General features: G+C 49.7%; 1 protein-coding gene across 1 annotated transcript in view; it reads left to right on the top strand.

Moving 5' to 3' along the window:
* The window catches only part of LOC129839384 (lysosomal alpha-glucosidase-like), a 31,777-nt gene extending 13,124 nt beyond the window's left edge, over positions 1-18,653 (top strand). Inside the window, exons 12-13 of the mRNA XM_055906797.1 lie at positions 14,430-14,576; positions 17,457-18,653. Coding sequence (XP_055762772.1) covers positions 14,430-14,576; positions 17,457-17,519 — 210 coding nt within the window. The 3' untranslated portion in view covers positions 17,520-18,653. The remainder of the gene's footprint in view (positions 1-14,429; positions 14,577-17,456) is intronic.
* The last annotated feature ends 2,211 nt before the right edge of the window (positions 18,654-20,864 follow it).

Here is a 20,864-nt window from a genome sequence, read left to right as displayed (position 1 = left end):
ACCAGTACGCTCACATAGTGTTCACTGTGGTGAAGATACGCTCCAACCGCTACAGACCAGTACGCTCACATAGTGTTCACTGTGGTGAAGGTACGCTCCAACCGCTACAGACCAGTACGCTCACATAGTGTTCACTGTGGTGAAGGTACGCTCCAACCGCTGCAGACCAGTACGCTCACATAGTGTTCACTGTGGCGAAGGTACGCTCCAACCACTACAGACCAGTACGCTCACATAGTGTTCACTGTGGTGAAGATACGCTCCAACCGCTACAGACCAGTACGCTCACATAGTGTTCACTGTGGTGAAGGTACGCTCCGACCACTACAGACCAGTACGTCACATAGTGTTCACTGTGGTGAAGTTACGCCCCAACCACTACAGACCAGTACGCTCACATAGTGTTCACTGTGGTGAAGGTACGCTCCAACCGCTACAGACCAGTACGCTGACATAGTGTTCACTGTGGTGAAGGTACGCTCCAACCACTACAGACCAGTACGTTACATAGTGTTCACTGTGGTGAAGGTATGCTCCAACCACTACAGACCAGTACGCTCACATAGTGTTCACTGTGGTGAAGGTACGCTCTAACCGCTACAGACCAGTACGCTCACATAGTGTTCACTGTGGTGAAGGTACGCTCTAACCGCTACAGACCAGTACGCTCACATAGTGTTCACTGTGGTGAAGGTACGCTCCAACCGCTACAGACCAGTACGCTCACATAGTGTTCACTGTGGTGAAGGTACGCTCCAACCACTACAGACCAGTACGCTCCAACCGCTACAGACCAGTACGCTCACATAGTGTTCACTGTGGTGAAGGTATGCTCCAACCACTACAGACCAGTACGTCACATAGTGTTCACTGTGGTGAAGGTACGCTCCAACCGCTACAGACCAGTACGCTCACATAGTGTTCACTGTGGTGAAGGTACGCTCCAACCGCTACAGACCAGTACGCTCACATAGTGTTCACTGTGGTGAAGGTACGCTCCAACCACTACAGACCAGTACGCTCACATAGTGTTCACTGTGGTGAAGGTACGCTCCAACCACTACAGACCAGTACGCTCACATAGTGTTCACTGTGGTGAAGGTACGCTCCAACCGCTACAGACCAGTACGCTCACATAGTGTTCACTGTGGTGAAGGTACGCTCCAACCGCTACAGACCAGTACGCTCACATAGTGTTCACTGTGGTGAAGGTACGCTCCAACCATTACAGACCAGTACGTCACATAGTGTTCACTGTGGTGAAGGTACGCTCTAACCGCTACAGACCAGTACGCTCACATAGTGTTCACTGTGGTGAAGGTACGCTCCAACCGCTACAGACCAGTACGCTCACATAGTGTTCACTGTGGTGAAGGTACGCTCCAACCACTACAGACCAGTACGCTCCAACCGCTACAGACCAGTACGCTCACATAGTGTTCACTGTGGTGAAGGTACGCTCTAACCGCTACAGACCAGTACGCTCACATAGTGTTCACTGTGGTGAAGGTACGCTCTAACCGCTACAGACCAGTACGCACACATAGTGTTCACTGTGGTGAAGGTACGCTCTAACCGCTACAGACCAGTACGCTCACATAGTGTTCACTGTGGTGAAGGTACGCTCCAACCACTACAGACCAGTACGTTACATAGTGTTCACTGTAGTGAAGATACGCTCCAACCGCTACAGACCAGTACGCTCACATAGTGTTCACTGTGGTGAAGGTACGCTCCAACCGCTACAGACCAGTACGCTCACATAGTGTTCACTGTGGTGAAGGTATGCTCCAACCACTACAGACCAGTACGCTCACATAGTGTTCACTGTGGTGAAGGTACGCTCCAACCACTACAGACCAGTACGCTCACATAGTGTTCACTGTGGTGAAGGTACGCTCCAACCGCTACAGACCAGTACGCTCACATAGTGTTCACTGTGGTGAAGGTACGCTCCAACCGCTACAGACCAGTACGCTCACATAGTGTTCACTGTGGTGAAGGTACGCTCCAACCGCTACAGACCAGTACGTCACATAGTGTTCACTGTGGTGAAGGTACGCTCCAACCGCTACAGACCAGTACGCTCACATAGTGTTCACTGTGGTGAAGGTACGCTCCAACCGCTACAGACCAGTACGCTCACATAGTGTTCACTGTGGTGAAGGTACGCTCCAACCACTACAGACCAGTACGCTCACATAGTGTTCACTGTGGTGAAGGTACGCTCCAACCACTACAGACCAGTACGCTCACATAGTGTTCACTGTGGTGAAGGTACGCTCCAACCGCTACAGACCAGTACGCTCACATAGTGTTCACTGTGGTGAAGGTACGCTCCAACCGCTACAGACCAGTACGCTCACATAGTGTTCACTGTGGTGAAGGTACGCTCCAACCGCTACAGACCAGTACGTCACATAGTGTTCACTGTGGTGAAAGTACGCTCCAACCGCTACAGACCAGTACGCTCACATAGTGTTCACTGTGGCGAAGGTACGCTCCAACCGCTACAGACCAGTACGCTCACATAGTGTTCACTGTGGTGAAGGTACGCTCCAACCACTACAGACCAGTACGCTCACATAGTGTTCACTGTGGTGAAGGTACGCTCCAACCGCTACAGACCAGTACGCTCACATAGTGTTCACTGTGGTGAAGGTACGCTCCAACCGCTACAGACCAGTACGCTCACATAGTGTTCACTGTGGTGAAGGTACGCTCCAACCATTACAGACCAGTACGTCACATAGTGTTCACTGTGGTGAAGGTACGCTCCAACCGCTACAGACCAGTACGCTCACATAGTGTTCACTGTGGCGAAGGTACGCTCCAACCGCTACAGACCAGTACGCTCACATAGTGTTCACTGTGGTGAAGGTACGCTCCAACCACTACAGACCAGTACGTCGCATAGTGTTCACTGTGGTGAAGGTACGCTCCAACCACTACAGACCAGTACGCTCACATAGTGTTCACTGTGGTGAAGATACGCTCCAACCGCTACAGACCAGTACGCTCACATAGTGTTCACTGTGGTGAAGATACGCTCCAACCACTACAGACCAGTACGCTCACATAGTGTTCACTGTGGTGAAGGTACGCTCCGACCACTACAGACCAGTACGATCACATAGTGTTCACTGTTGTGAAGGTACGCTCCAACCACTACAGACCAGTATGCTCACATAGTGTTCACTGTGGTGAAGGTACGCTCCAACCGCTACAGACCAGTATGCTCACATAGTGTTCACTGTGGTGAAGGTACGCTCCAACCGCTACAGACCAGTACGATCACATAGTGTTCACTGTGGTGAAGGTACGCTCCAACCACTACATACCAGTACGTCACATAGTGTTCACTGTGGTGAAGGTACGCTCCAACCGCTACAGACCAGTACGCTCACATAGTGTTCACTGTGGTGAAGGTACGCTCCAACCGCTACAGACCAGTACGCTCACATAGTGTTCACTGTGGTGAAGGTACGCTCCAACCGCTACAGACCAGTACGCTCACATAGTGTTCACTATGGTGAAGGTACGCTCCAACCGCTACAGACCAGTACGCTCACATAGTGTTCACTGTGGTGAAGGTACGCTCCAACCACTACAGACCAGTACGATCACATAGTGTTCACTGTGGTGAAGGTACGCTCCAACCGCTACAGACCAGTACGCTCACATAGTGTTCACTGTGGTGAAGGTACGCTCCAACCGCTACAGACCAGTACGCTCACATAGTGTTCACTGTGGTGAAGGTATGCTCCAACCACTACAGACCAGTACGCTCACATAGTGTTCACTGTGGTGAAGGTACGCTCCAACCGCTACAGACCAGTACGTTACATAGTGTTCACTGTGGTGAAGGTACGCTCCAACCGCTACAGACCAGTACGCTCACATAGTGTTCACTGTGGTGAAGGTACGCTCCAACCGCTACAGACCAGTACGCTCACATAGTGTTCACTGTGGTGAAGGTACGCTCCAACCGCTACAGACCAGTACGCTCCAACCGCTACAGACCAGTACGCTCACATAGTGTTCACTGTGGCGAAGGTACGCTCCAACCACTACAGACCAGTACGCTCACATAGTGTTCACTGTGGTGAAGATACGCTCCAACCGCTACAGACCAGTACGCTCACATAGTGTTCACTGTGGTGAAGGTACGCTCCGACCACTACAGACCAGTACGTCACATAGTGTTCACTGTGGTGAAGTTACGCCCCAACCACTACAGACCAGTACGCTCACATAGTGTTCACTGTGGTGAAGGTACGCTCCAACCGCTACAGACCAGTACGCTGACATAGTGTTCACTGTGGTGAAGGTACGCTCCAACCACTACAGACCAGTACGCTCACATAGTGTTCACTGTGGTGAAGGTACGCTCCAACCGCTACAGACCAGTACGCTCACATAGTGTTCACTGTGGTGAAGGTACGCTCCAACCGCTACAGACCAGTACGCTCACATAGTGTTCACTGTGGTGAAGGTACGCTCCAACCACTACAGACCAGTACGTTACATAGTGTTCACTGTGGTGAAGGTATGCTCCAACCACTACAGACCAGTACGCTCACATAGTGTTCACTGTGGTGAAGGTACGCTCTAACCGCTACAGACCAGTACGCTCACATAGTGTTCACTGTGGTGAAGGTACGCTCTAACCGCTACAGACCAGTACGCTCACATAGTGTTCACTGTGGTGAAGGTACGCTCCAACCGCTACAGACCAGTACGCTCACATAGTGTTCACTGTGGTGAAGGTACGCTCCAACCACTACAGACCAGTACGCTCCAACCGCTACAGACCAGTACGCTCACATAGTGTTCACTGTGGCGAAGGTACGCTCCAACCGCTACAGACCAGTACGCTCACATAGTGTTCACTGTGGTGAAGGTACGCTCCAACCACTACAGACCAGTACGCTCACATAGTGTTCACTGTGGTGAAGGTACGCTCCAACCGCTACAGACCAGTACGCTCACATAGTGTTCACTGTGGTGAAGGTACGCTCCAACCGCTACAGACCAGTACGCTCACATAGTGTTCACTGTGGTGAAGGTACGCTCCAACCACTACAGACCAGTACGTTACATAGTGTTCACTGTGGTGAAGGTATGCTCCAACCACTACAGACCAGTACGCTCACATAGTGTTCACTGTGGTGAAGGTACGCTCTAACCGCTACAGACCAGTACGCTCACATAGTGTTCACTGTGGTGAAGGTACGCTCCAACCACTACAGACCAGTACGTTACATAGTGTTCACTGTAGTGAAGATACGCTCCAACCGCTACAGACCAGTACGCTCACATAGTGTTCACTGTGGTGAAGGTACGCTCCAACCGCTACAGACCAGTACGCTCACATAGTGTTCACTGTGGTGAAGGTATGCTCCAACCACTACAGACCAGTACGTCACATAGTGTTCACTGTGGTGAAGGTACGCTCCAACCGCTACAGACCAGTACGCTCACATAGTGTTCACTGTGGTGAAGGTACGCTCTAACCGCTACAGACCAGTACGCTCACATAGTGTTCACTGTGGTGAAGGTACGCTCTAACCGCTACAGACCAGTACGCTCACATAGTGTTCACTGTGGTGAAGGTACGCTCCAACCGCTACAGACCAGTACGCTCACATAGTGTTCACTGTGGTGAAGGTACGCTCCAACCACTACAGACCAGTACGCTCCAACCGCTACAGACCAGTACGCTCACATAGTGTTCACTGTGGCGAAGGTACGCTCCAACCGCTACAGACCAGTACGCTCACATAGTGTTCACTGTGGTGAAGGTACGCTCCAACCACTACAGACCAGTACGCTCACATAGTGTTCACTGTGGTGAAGGTACGCTCCAACCGCTACAGACCAGTACGCTCACATAGTGTTCACTGTGGTGAAGGTACGCTCCAACCGCTACAGACCAGTACGCTCACATAGTGTTCACTGTGGTGAAGGTACGCTCCAACCACTACAGACCAGTACGTTACATAGTGTTCACTGTGGTGAAGGTATGCTCCAACCACTACAGACCAGTACGCTCACATAGTGTTCACTGTGGTGAAGGTACGCTCTAACCGCTACAGACCAGTACGCTCACATAGTGTTCACTGTGGTGAAGGTACGCTCCAACCACTACAGACCAGTACGTTACATAGTGTTCACTGTAGTGAAGATACGCTCCAACCGCTACAGACCAGTACGCTCACATAGTGTTCACTGTGGTGAAGGTACGCTCCAACCGCTACAGACCAGTACGCTCACATAGTGTTCACTGTGGTGAAGGTATGCTCCAACCACTACAGACCAGTACGTCACATAGTGTTCACTGTGGTGAAGGTACGCTCCAACCGCTACAGACCAGTACGCTCACATAGTGTTCACTGTGGTGAAGGTACGCTCCAACCGCTACAGACCAGTACGCTCACATAGTGTTCACTGTGGTGAAGGTACGCTCCAACCGCTACAGACCAGTACGCTCACATAGTGTTCACTGTGGTGAAGGTACGCTCCAACCGCTACAGACCAGTACGCTCACATAGTGTTCACTGTGGTGAAGGTACGCTCCAACCACTACAGACCAGTACGATCACATAGTGTTCACTGTGGTGAAGGTACGCTCCAACCGCTACAGACCAGTACGCTCACATAGTGTTCACTGTGGTGAAGGTACGCTCCAACCGCTACAGACCAGTACGCTCACATAGTGTTCACTGTGGTGAAGGTATGCTCCAACCACTACAGACCAGTACGCTCACATAGTGTTCACTGTGGTGAAGGTACGCTCCAACCGCTACAGACCAGTACGTTACATAGTGTTCACTGTGGTGAAGGTACGCTCCAACCGCTACAGACCAGTACGCTCACATAGTGTTCACTGTGGTGAAGGTACGCTCCAACCGCTACAGACCAGTACGCTCCAACCGCTACAGACCAGTACGCTCACATAGTGTTCACTGTGGCGAAGGTACGCTCCAACCACTACAGACCAGTACGCTCACATAGTGTTCACTGTGGTGAAGATACGCTCCAACCGCTACAGACCAGTACGCTCACATAGTGTTCACTGTGGTGAAGGTACGCTCCGACCACTACAGACCAGTACGTCACATAGTGTTCACTGTGGTGAAGTTACGCCCCAACCACTACAGACCAGTACGCTCACATAGTGTTCACTGTGGTGAAGGTACGCTCCAACCGCTACAGACCAGTACGCTGACATAGTGTTCACTGTGGTGAAGGTACGCTCCAACCACTACAGACCAGTACGCTCACATAGTGTTCACTGTGGTGAAGGTACGCTCCAACCGCTACAGACCAGTACGCTCACATAGTGTTCACTGTGGTGAAGGTACGCTCCAACCGCTACAGACCAGTACGCTCACATAGTGTTCACTGTGGTGAAGGTACGCTCCAACCACTACAGACCAGTACGTTACATAGTGTTCACTGTGGTGAAGGTATGCTCCAACCACTACAGACCAGTACGCTCACATAGTGTTCACTGTGGTGAAGGTACGCTCTAACCGCTACAGACCAGTACGCTCACATAGTGTTCACTGTGGTGAAGGTACGCTCTAACCGCTACAGACCAGTACGCTCACATAGTGTTCACTGTGGTGAAGGTACGCTCCAACCGCTACAGACCAGTACGCTCACATAGTGTTCACTGTGGTGAAGGTACGCTCCAACCACTACAGACCAGTACGCTCCAACCGCTACAGACCAGTACGCTCACATAGTGTTCACTGTGGCGAAGGTACGCTCCAACCGCTACAGACCAGTACGCTCACATAGTGTTCACTGTGGTGAAGGTACGCTCCAACCACTACAGACCAGTACGATCACATAGTGTTCACTGTGGTGAAGGTACGCTCCAACCACTACATACCAGTACGTCACATAGTGTTCACTGTGGTGAAGGTACGCTCCAACCGCTACAGACCAGTACGCTCACATAGTGTTCACTGTGGTGAAGGTACGCTCCAACCGCTACAGACCAGTACGCTCACATAGTGTTCACTGTGGTGAAGGTACGCTCCAACCGCTACAGACCAGTACGCTCACATAGTGTTCACTGTGGTGAAGGTACGCTCCAACCGCTACAGACCAGTACGCTCACATAGTGTTCACTGTGGTGAAGGTACGCTCCAACCACTACAGACCAGTACGATCACATAGTGTTCACTGTGGTGAAGGTACGCTCCAACCGCTACAGACCAGTACGCTCACATAGTGTTCACTGTGGTGAAGGTACGCTCCAACCGCTACAGACCAGTACGCTCACATAGTGTTCACTGTGGTGAAGGTATGCTCCAACCACTACAGACCAGTACGCTCACATAGTGTTCACTGTGGTGAAGGTACGCTCCAACCGCTACAGACCAGTACGTTACATAGTGTTCACTGTGGTGAAGGTACGCTCCAACCGCTACAGACCAGTACGCTCACATAGTGTTCACTGTGGTGAAGGTACGCTCCAACCGCTACAGACCAGTACGCTCCAACCACTACAGACCAGTACGCTCACATAGTGTTCACTGTGGTGAAGGTACGCTCCAACCGCTACAGACCAGTACGCTCACATAGTGTTCACTGTGGTGAAGGTACGCTCCGACCACTACAGACCAGTACGTCACATAGTGTTCACTGTGGTGAAGTTACGCCCCAACCACTACAGACCAGTACGCTCACATAGTGTTCACTGTGGTGAAGGTACGCTCCAACCGCTACAGACCAGTACGCTGACATAGTGTTCACTGTGGTGAAGGTACGCTCCAACCACTACAGACCAGTACGCTCACATAGTGTTCACTGTGGTGAAGGTACGCTCCAACCGCTACAGACCAGTACGCTCACATAGTGTTCACTGTGGTGAAGGTACGCTCCAACCGCTACAGACCAGTACGCTCACATAGTGTTCACTGTGGTGAAGGTACGCTCCAACCACTACAGACCAGTACGTTACATAGTGTTCACTGTGGTGAAGGTATGCTCCAACCACTACAGACCAGTACGCTCACATAGTGTTCACTGTGGTGAAGGTACGCTCTAACCGCTACAGACCAGTACGCTCACATAGTGTTCACTGTGGTGAAGGTACGCTCTAACCGCTACAGACCAGTACGCTCACATAGTGTTCACTGTGGTGAAGGTACGCTCCAACCGCTACAGACCAGTACGCTCACATAGTGTTCACTGTGGTGAAGGTACGCTCCAACCACTACAGACCAGTACGCTCCAACCGCTACAGACCAGTACGCTCACATAGTGTTCACTGTGGCGAAGGTACGCTCCAACCGCTACAGACCAGTACGCTCACATAGTGTTCACTGTGGTGAAGGTACGCTCCAACCACTACAGACCAGTACGCTCACATAGTGTTCACTGTGGTGAAGGTACGCTCCAACCGCTACAGACCAGTACGCTCACATAGTGTTCACTGTGGTGAAGGTACGCTCCAACCGCTACAGACCAGTACGCTCACATAGTGTTCACTGTGGTGAAGGTACGCTCCAACCACTACAGACCAGTACGTTACATAGTGTTCACTGTGGTGAAGGTATGCTCCAACCACTACAGACCAGTACGCTCACATAGTGTTCACTGTGGTGAAGGTACGCTCTAACCGCTACAGACCAGTACGCTCACATAGTGTTCACTGTGGTGAAGGTACGCTCCAACCACTACAGACCAGTACGTTACATAGTGTTCACTGTAGTGAAGATACGCTCCAACCGCTACAGACCAGTACGCTCACATAGTGTTCACTGTGGTGAAGGTACGCTCCAACCGCTACAGACCAGTACGCTCACATAGTGTTCACTGTGGTGAAGGTACGCTCCAACCGCTACAGACCAGTACGCTCACATAGTGTTCACTGTGGTGAAGGTACGCTCCAACCGCTACAGACCAGTACGCTCACATAGTGTTCACTGTGGTGAAGGTATGCTCCAACCACTACAGACCAGTACGTCACATAGTGTTCACTGTGGTGAAGGTACGCTCCAACCGCTACAGACCAGTACGCTCACATAGTGTTCACTGTGGTGAAGGTACGCTCTAACCGCTACAGACCAGTACGCTCACATAGTGTTCACTGTGGTGAAGGTACGCTCTAACCGCTACAGACCAGTACGCTCACATAGTGTTCACTGTGGTGAAGGTACGCTCCAACCGCTACAGACCAGTACGCTCACATAGTGTTCACTGTGGTGAAGGTACGCTCCAACCACTACAGACCAGTACGCTCCAACCGCTACAGACCAGTACGCTCACATAGTGTTCACTGTGGCGAAGGTACGCTCCAACCGCTACAGACCAGTACGCTCACATAGTGTTCACTGTGGCGAAGGTACGCTCCAACCGCTACAGACCAGTACGCTCACATAGTGTTCACTGTGGTGAAGGTACGCTCCAACCACTACAGACCAGTACGCTCACATAGTGTTCACTGTGGTGAAGGTACGCTCCAACCGCTACAGACCAGTACGCTCACATAGTGTTCACTGTGGTGAAGGTACGCTCCAACCGCTACAGACCAGTACGCTCACATAGTGTTCACTGTGGTGAAGGTACGCTCCAACCACTACAGACCAGTACGTTACATAGTGTTCACTGTGGTGAAGGTATGCTCCAACCACTACAGACCAGTACGCTCACATAGTGTTCACTGTGGTGAAGGTACGCTCTAACCGCTACAGACCAGTACGCTCACATAGTGTTCACTGTGGTGAAGGTACGCTCCAACCACTACAGACCAGTACGTTACATAGTGTTCACTGTAGTGAAGATACGCTCCAACCGCTACAGACCAGTACGCTCACATAGTGTTCACTGTGGTGAAGGTACGCTCTAACCGCTACAGACCAGTACGCTCACATAGTGTTCACTGTGGTGAAGGTACGCTCCAACCACTACAGACCAGTACGTTACATAGTGTTCACTGTAGTGAAGATACGCTCCAACCACTACAGACCAGTACGCTCACATAGTGTTCACTGTGGTGAAGGTACGCTCCAACCGCTACAGACCAGTACGCTCACATAGTGTTCACTGTGGTGAAGGTATGCTCCAACCACTACAGACCAGTACGTCACATAGTGTTCACTGTGGTGAAGGTACGCTCCAACCGCTACAGACCAGTACGCTCACATAGTGTTCACTGTGGTGAAGGTACGCTCCAACCGCTACAGACCAGTACGCTCACATAGTGTTCACTGTGGTGAAGGTACGCTCCAACCGCTACAGACCAGTACGCTCACATAGTGTTCACTGTGGTGAAGGTACGCTCCAACCGCTACAGACCAGTACGCTCACATAGTGTTCACTGTGGTGAAGGTACGCTCCAACCGCTACAGACCAGTACGCTCACATAGTGTTCACTGTGGTGAAGGTACGCTCCAACCGCTACAGACCAGTACGCTCACATAGTGTTCACTGTGGTGAAGGTATGCTCCAACCACTACAGACCAGTACGTCACATAGTGTTCACTGTGGTGAAGGTACGCTCCAACCGCTACAGACCAGTACGCTCACATAGTGTTCACTGTGGTGAAGGTACGCTCTAACCGCTACAGACCAGTACGCTCACATAGTGTTCACTGTGGTGAAGGTACGCTCTAACCGCTACAGACCAGTACGCTCACATAGTGTTCACTGTGGTGAAGGTACGCTCCAACCGCTACAGACCAGTACGCTCACATAGTGTTCACTGTGGTGAAGGTATGCTCCAACCACTACAGACCAGTACGTCACATAGTGTTCACTGTGGTGAAGGTACGCTCCAACCGCTACAGACCAGTACGCTCACATAGTGTTCACTGTGGTGAAGGTACGCTCTAACCGCTACAGACCAGTACGCTCACATAGTGTTCACTGTGGTGAAGGTACGCTCTAACCGCTACAGACCAGTACGCTCACATAGTGTTCACTGTGGTGAAGGTACGCTCCAACCGCTACAGACCAGTACGCTCACATAGTGTTCACTGTGGTGAAGGTACGCTCCAACCACTACAGACCAGTACGCTCCAACCGCTACAGACCAGTACGCTCACATAGTGTTCACTGTGGCGAAGGTACGCTCCAACCGCTACAGACCAGTACGCTCACATAGTGTTCACTGTATCGAAGGTACGCTCCAACCGCTACAGACCAGTACGCTCACATAGTGTTCACTGTGGTGAAGGTACGCTCCAACCACTACAGACCAGTACGCTCACATAGTGTTCACTGTGGTGAAGGTACGCTCCAACCGCTACAGACCAGTACGCTCACATAGTGTTCACTGTGGTGAAGGTACGCTCCAACCGCTACAGACCAGTACGCTCACATAGTGTTCACTGTGGTGAAGGTACGCTCCAACCACTACAGACCAGTACGTTACATAGTGTTCACTGTGGTGAAGGTATGCTCCAACCACTACAGACCAGTACGCTCACATAGTGTTCACTGTGGTGAAGGTACGCTCTAACCGCTACAGACCAGTACGCTCACATAGTGTTCACTGTGGTGAAGGTACGCTCCAACCACTACAGACCAGTACGTTACATAGTGTTCACTGTAGTGAAGATACGCTCCAACCGCTACAGACCAGTACGCTCACATAGTGTTCACTGTGGTGAAGGTACGCTCTAACCGCTACAGACCAGTACGCTCACATAGTGTTCACTGTGGTGAAGGTACGCTCCAACCACTACAGACCAGTACGTTACATAGTGTTCACTGTAGTGAAGATACGCTCCAACCACTACAGACCAGTACGCTCACATAGTGTTCACTGTGGTGAAGGTACGCTCCAACCGCTACAGACCAGTACGCTCACATAGTGTTCACTGTGGTGAAGGTATGCTCCAACCACTACAGACCAGTACGTCACATAGTGTTCACTGTGGTGAAGGTACGCTCCAACCGCTACAGACCAGTACGCTCACATAGTGTTCACTGTGGTGAAGGTACGCTCCAACCGCTACAGACCAGTACGCTCACATAGTGTTCACTGTGGTGAAGGTACGCTCCAACCGCTACAGACCAGTACGCTCACATAGTGTTCACTGTGGTGAAGGTACGCTCCAACCGCTACAGACCAGTACGCTCACATAGTGTTCACTGTGGTGAAGGTACGCTCCAACCGCTACAGACCAGTACGCTCACATAGTGTTCACTGTGGTGAAGGTATGCTCCAACCACTACAGACCAGTACGCTCACATAGTGTTCACTGTGGTGAAGGTACGCTCCAACCGCTACAGACCAGTACGTTACACAGTGTTCACTGTGGTGAAGGTACGCTCCAACCGCTACAGACCAGTACGCTCACATAGTGTTCACTGTGGTGAAGGTACGCTCCAACCGCTACAGACCAGTACGCTCCAACCGCTACAGACCAGTACGCTCACATAGTGTTCACTGTGGTGAAGGTACGCTCCGACCACTACAGACCAGTACGTCACATAGTGTTCACTGTGGTGAAGTTATGCCCCAACCACTACAGACCAGTACGCTCACATAGTGTTCACTGTGGTGAAGGTACGCTCCAACCGCTACAGACCAGTACGCTCACATAGTGTTCACTGTGGTGAAGGTACGCTCCAACCACTACAGACCAGTACGTCACATAGTGTTCACTGTGGTGAAGGTATGCTCCAACCACTACAGACCAGTACGTCACATAGTGTTCACTGTGGTGAAGGTACGCTCCAACCACCACACAACCATAATACAACACAACCACTTGATAAACTACTGTTCACAGTGACTACTGTCGAACAATATAGCCATGACAGCGGTTTCAACTACTACTAACGCTGTAGCCATGGTAGCGGGTTCAACCACTACTAACGCTGTAGCCATGGTAGCGGGTTCAACCACTACTAACGCTGTAGCCATGGTAGCGGGTTCAACCACTACTAACGCTGTAGCCATGGTAGCGGGTTCAACCACTACTAATGCTGTAGCCATGGTAGCGGGTTCAACCACTACTAACGCTGTAGCCATGGTAGCGGGTTCAACCACTACTAACGCTGTAGCCATGGTAGCGGGTTCAACCACTACTAACGCTGTAGCCATGGTAGCGGGTTCAACCACTACTAACGCCCTAGCCATGGTATTGGGTTCAACCACTACTAACGCTGTAGCCATGGTAGCGGGTTCAACCACTACTAACGCCGTAGCCATGGTAGCGGGTTCAACCACTACTAACGCCGTAGCCATGGTACCGGGTTCAACCACTACTAACACCGTAGCCATGGTAGCGGGTTCAACCACTACTAACGCCGTAGCCATGGTAGCGGGTTCAACCACTACTAACGCTGTAGCCATGGTAGCGGGTTCAACCACTACTAACGCTGTAGCCATGGTAGCGGTTTCAACCACTACTAACGCTGTAGCCTTCACCTCTTCTCTTCCGATTGTGTTCTAGAACACGATGACATCGGAGGTGCTGCACGACCACGTGGAGGCTTCCTACATCACCGTGGAAACGGCCTCCTTCTACGGCGTGAAGGCGGAGCCTACCAGGGTCACGGTCAACTCCCAGGATGCTGCATTCAGCTACAGAGCCAATCAGGTGAGGCTTGGAGTCAGAGGTTAAGTGTTTTTTAAAGTTCAGATAATGTTTTAGAGCAGCCATACTCACAATAAAAATGTTTTTTTAAAGGAATGTAGGGACCTCCCGAGTGGCGCAGCGGTCTAAGGCATTGATCAGTGCTAGAGGCGCCACTACAGATCCGGGTTCGATCCCAGGTCGTCCGGGTTATGGGAGGGTTTGGCCGGCTGGGATGTCCTTGTCTCATCGCGCTCTAGCGACTCCTTGTGGCGGGCCGGGCGCAGTGCATGCTGACTTCGGTCGCCAGCTGGTACAGTGTTTCCTCCGACTTTGTCAGGAAGCAGTGCGGCTTGGCGGGGTCGTGTTTCGGAGGACGCACGGCTCTCGACCTTTGCCTCTCCCGAGTCCGTACTGGAGTTGCAGCGATGGGACAGGACTGTAACTACCAATTTGGCTATCACGAAGAAGAGGGTCAAAAAATATGGAACGTAGTCGGGCTTTCAATGCTGTTGAGAGTTGTAATAGTAGAAAAGCACAAGGTGCCATTTGTAAATGTAGTAGTAGTGGTGCACGGACAGTTATCCTCTGATGCCATCCACTGACAGACCTTAGACAGCTGTTTGGAACCTGTCAGGAATCTCCAGTCTGATGTCATCCACTGACAGACCTTAGACAGCTGCCTGTCAGGAATCTCCAGTCTGATGTCATCCACTGACAGACCTTAGACAGCTGTCTGTCAGGAATCTCCAGTCTGATGTCATCCACTGACAGACCTTAGACAGCTGCCTGTCAGGAATCTCCAGTCTGATGTCATCCACTGACAGACCTTAGACAGCTGCCTGTCAGAAATCTCCAGTCTGATGTCATCCACTGACAGACCTTAGACAGCTGTTTGGAACCTGTCAGGAATCTCCAGTTGATCTACGACTAGCCCATGTTACATAGATAGCTGCTTATTCCAACTTCCCAAATACACTATTGGTGTTAAGTCAACGGGTATCATTTGAACACAGGTAAGACACGGTAAACTGGGTAGACTTGCAGGAAATTACCTTAGACCTAAAAAAAAAATTATACACTACATGATCAAATGTATGTGGACACCTGCTGTCCAACATCTCATTCCAAATCATGGGCATTAATATGGAGTTGGTCCCCCCCTTTGCTGCTATAACAGCCTCCACTCTTCCTTTTACATTGTTTTATGTATTTATTTTTTTGTACTTTGACCCCTTTTTCTCCCCAATGTCGTGATATCCAATTGGTAGTTACAGTCTTGTCCCATCACTGCAACTCACGTACGGACTCGGGAGAGGCCTAGGTCGAGAGCCGTGCGTCCTCTGAAACACAACCTCGCCAAGTCCCACTGCTTCTTGACACACTGGTCGCTTAACCCGGAAGCCAACCGCACCAATGTGTCGGAGGAAACGCCGTACACCTGGCGACCATGTCAGCGTGGCCCGCCACAGGAGTCACTAGAGCGCGATGGGACAAGGACATCCCAGCCGGTCAAAACCTCCCCTAACCCGGACGACGCTGGGCCAATTGTGCGTCACCTCATGGGTCTCCCAATGCGACACATGCAGTGCCTTAGACTGCTCTGCCACTCGGGAGACCCCCAGCTTCCACCCTTCTGGGAAGGCTTTCCACTAGATGTTGGAACACTGCTGCGGGGACTGGCTTCCATTCAGCCACAAGAGCATTAGTGAGGTTGGGCGATTAGGCCTGGCTCACAGTTAGCACTCCAATTCATCACAAAGGTGTTCGATGGGGTTGAGGTCAGGGCTCTGTACAGGCCAGTCATGTTCTTCCAAACCATTTCTGAATGGACCTCGCTTTGTGCACGGGGGGCATTGTCATGCTGAGACAGGAAAGGGCCTTCCCCAAACTGTTGGAAGCACAGAATCATCTAGAATGTCATTGTATGCTGTAGCGTTGAGATTTCCCTTCACTGGAACTAAGGAGCCCGAACCATGAAAAACAGCCCCAGACCATTATTGCTCCTCCACCAAACTTTACAGTTGTCACTATGCATTGGGGGAGGTAGAGATTTATTGGCATCCACCAAACCCAGATTCGTCCGTCGGACTGCCAGATGGTGAAGCGTGATTCATCACTCTAGAGAACGTGTTTCCACTGCTCCAGAGTCCAATGGTGGCCAGTTTTACACCACTCCAGCCGACACTTGGTATTGCGCATGGTGATCTTAGGCTTGTGTGCGGCTGCTCGCCCATGGAAACTCATTTCATGAAGCTCCTGACGAACAATTATTGTGCTGACGTTGCTTCCAGAGGCAGTTTGGAACTTGGTCGTCAGTGTTGCAGCCGAGGACAGATGATTTTTACACGCTCCAGCACTCGGCAGTCCCGCTCCGTGAGCTTGTGTGGCCTACCACTTCATAGCTGAGCTGTTGTTGCTCCTAGATGTTTCCACTTCACAGTAACAGCACGCAGTTAGTTGACCGGGGCAGCTCTAGCAGGGCAGACATTTGACTAACTGACTTGTTGAAAGGTGGCATCCTATGACGGTGCCACGTTAAAAGTCACCGAGCTCTTCAGTACGGCCATTCTACTGCCAATGTTTGTCTATGGAGATTGCAAGGCTGTGTGCTCGATTTTATACACCTGTCAGCAGGGGGTGTGGCTGAAAATAGCTGTGTGTGTGTGTGTGTGTTTGTTTCCACCAACAAAAGGTGTGTGAACAGTTTAGGGTCGCGAGCTGGGGGTTTGTTAGTTCACCGACAAGACTGATAAATGACAATGTCCATCCTGACCTTTGCCCCCTAGGAAATGTGTGAGTTGACTAGTAGTAGTTGAATCTCCCCATGTTTAGTGAAAATGATATCTGTGGTTTGTTATTAATGTATCTCTCTGTTTCTCCATTTTGTCTCTCTCCCTCTAGGTGTTGACTGTAACAGACCTAGGACTGAATCTCAGCCACAACTTCACCATCAGTTGGATCTAACAGGTTTTCCCAAAAATGGGAATTCTGACCTTGGGAATGTTGATGGTTTTCCGTCCCTGACGGTCTCTACTGCTTTACTCCCCATGTCTGTGACCCAAATGGCACCCTATTCCCTATATAGTGTACTACCAGGGCTCAAAACACTTCTATAGACCAGAGCCCTATTCCCAATATAGTGCACTATTGAGTGAGGACCCTAAATACCACCCTATTCCCTATATAGTGTACTACCAGGGCTCAAAACACACTCACTGTAGGACACACACCACCCTATTCCCTATATAGTGCACTACCAGGGCTCAAAACACACTCACTGTAGGACACACACCATATGTTGATCTGGGTAGAATTTAATCCTAACCTGAACCATTAGATACTAACCTAACCACTGATCTGGGACCAGATCCCATAGCCCCCAGTCCTAACCTGAACCATTAGATACTAACCTAACCACTGATCTAGGACCAGATTACCCTCCTATAATCCTAACCTGAACCATTAGAAACTAACCTAACCACTGATCTAGGACCAGTCCTAAAACCAGTGTTTAGGACTGAGTTCTGGCGGCCAACTGGTTTTATTTGACTCCCCCCAAGTTTTCTGAGCAATTTTTATTTTTATTATATCAAGATATTTCATTTTTATTGTTAGACATAAAAAAAACTAACACCAGTTATTTTTATTTTGGAAATCTGTTCCCAAGTATTCCCATGCACGTGATTGTATACAAATGTAGGCAAGGTTTGAAATGATTGTTTTAGTCAAATTATTATATATGTTTGTTTGGGCTTGTTGCAGTGAAATTACACTCTACAAATGATTTGTAATTATATTCCGGCCCCAACTATCCGCTCGCGAAAAAAATCGGCCTGTGGCTGACTACTTCCTGTCTGAATCTAGTTGATGATCCCTGGTCTAGGGGACTACTTCCTGTCTGAATCTAGTTGATGATCCCTGGTCTAGGGGACTTTTTCCTCCCTGTCTGAATCTAGTTGATGATCCCTGGTCTAGGGGACTACTTCCTGTCTGAATCTAGTTGATGATCCCTGGTCTAGGGGACTACTTCCTCGTCTAAATCTAGGGGACAGACGGCCCATCTCGGGGTGGTGGGGGACAGACAGCCCGTCTCGGGGTGGTGGGGGACAGACGGCCCGTCTCGGGGTGGTGGGGGACAGACGGCCCGTCTCGGGGTGGTGGGGGACAGACGGCCCGTCTCGGGGTGGTGGGGGACAGACGGCCCGTCTCGGGGGGGTGGGGGACAGACGGCCCGTCTCGGGGGGGTGGGGGACAGACGGCCCGTCTCGGGGGGGTGGGGGACAGACGGCCCGTCTCGGGGGGGTGGGGGACAGACGGCCCGTCTCGGGGGGGTGGGGGACAGACGGCCCGTCTCGGGGGGGTGGGGGACAGACGGCCCGTCTCGGGGGGGTGGGGGACAGACGGCCCGTCTCGGGGTGGTGGGGGACAGACGGCCCGTCTCGGGGTGGTGGGGGACAGACGGCCCGTCTCGGGGTGGTGGGGGACAGACGGCCCGTCTCGGGGGTGGGGGACAGGAGTGTAGACGGCCCGTCTGGGGGGGGGGGGCAGGAGTGTAGCCGGCCCGTCTGGGGGGGGGGGACAGGAGTGTAGACGTATCATCTCATCATGGTAGCTTTTTTTCATGTGACAGGAGGGCCTACATTTGCTGAGGCACAGCCTATGCTACAGTAATATAAAGACGGAATAAGTATCTAATTTACCCATCTCTATCTGGCTTTCAGGCTCACCTTGTTTTTAATTGTAAAGATTATTATTTGTATTTCAGCTGCAGAGTTTTAAAACTGCCTGTCACTCGAATATCGTTGCTTTAAATCAGTGCACGAAATATTATGAAATGTATTTGTCTGCCTGCTAATTATACGTAAGGCCCTATTATATTTCAAAGTTAAAATAAAATCCGCTAGCCTATACTACTAGCCGCATGTTCTCTCCCTGCATTATCGTGGTTTGAACGATGTCATTCCAGTCCATATAATACAGTATAATGCAGTACAGAAATACAGTATAGTACAGTAATACAGTATAATGCAGTACAGAAATACAGTATAGTACAGTAATACAGTATATTGCAGTACAGTAATACAGTATAATGCAGTACAGAAATACAGTATAGTACAGTAATACAGTATAATGCAGTACAGTAATACAGTATAATGCAGTACAGAAATACAGTATAGTACAGTAATACAGTATAATGCAGTACAGAAATACAGTATAGTACAGTAATACAGTATAGTACAGTCCATATAATACAGTATAATGCAGTACAGAAATACAGTATAGTACAGTAATACAGTATAATGCAGTACAGAAATACAGTATAGTACAGTAATACAGTATAATGCAGTACAGAAATACAGTATAGTACAGTAATACAGTATAATGCAGTACAGAAATACAGTATAGTACAGTAATACAGTATAATGCAGTACAGTAATACAGTATAATGCAGTACAGAAATACAGTATAGTACAGTAATACAGTATAATGCAGTACAGAAATACAGTATAATGCAGTACAGTAATACAGTATAGTACAGTCCATATAATGCAGTACAGAAATACAGTATAGTACAGTAATACAGTATAGTACAGTACAGAAATACAGTATAATGCAGTACAGAAATACAGTATAGTACAGAAATACAGTATAATGCAGTACAGAAATACAGTATAATGCAGTACAGAAATACAGTATAGTACAGTAATACAGTATAATGCAGTACAGTAATACAGTATAGTACAGTCCATATAATACAGTATAATGCAGTACAGTAATACAGTATAATGCAGTACAGAAATACAGTATAGTACAGTAATACAGTATAATGCAGTACAGAAATACAGTATAATGCAGTAATACAGTATAATGCAGTACAGAAATACAGTATAATGCAGTACAGTAATACAGTATAGTACAGTAATACAGTATAATGCAGTACAGAAATACAGTATAATGCAGTAATACAGTATAATGCAGTACAGAAATACAGTATAATGCAGTACAGAAATACAGTATAGTACAGTAATACAGTATAATGCAGTACAGAAATACAGTATAATGCAGTACAGAAATACAGTATAATGCAGTACAGTAATACAGTATAATGCAGTACAGAAATACAGTATAGTACAGTAATACAGTATAATGCAGTACAGAAATACAGTATAATGCAGTACAGTAATACAGTATAATGCAGTACAGTAATACAGTATAATGCAGTACAGTAATACAGTATAATGCAGTAATACAGTATAATGCAGTACAGTAATACAGTATAATGCAGTACAGTAATACAGTATAATGCAG

Source organism: Salvelinus fontinalis, chromosome 40, assembly GCF_029448725.1.
Source record: "Salvelinus fontinalis isolate EN_2023a chromosome 40, ASM2944872v1, whole genome shotgun sequence".
Taxonomy (NCBI): Eukaryota; Metazoa; Chordata; class Actinopteri; order Salmoniformes; family Salmonidae; genus Salvelinus; species Salvelinus fontinalis.
This window is presented reverse-complemented; position numbering and strand designations above follow the sequence as displayed.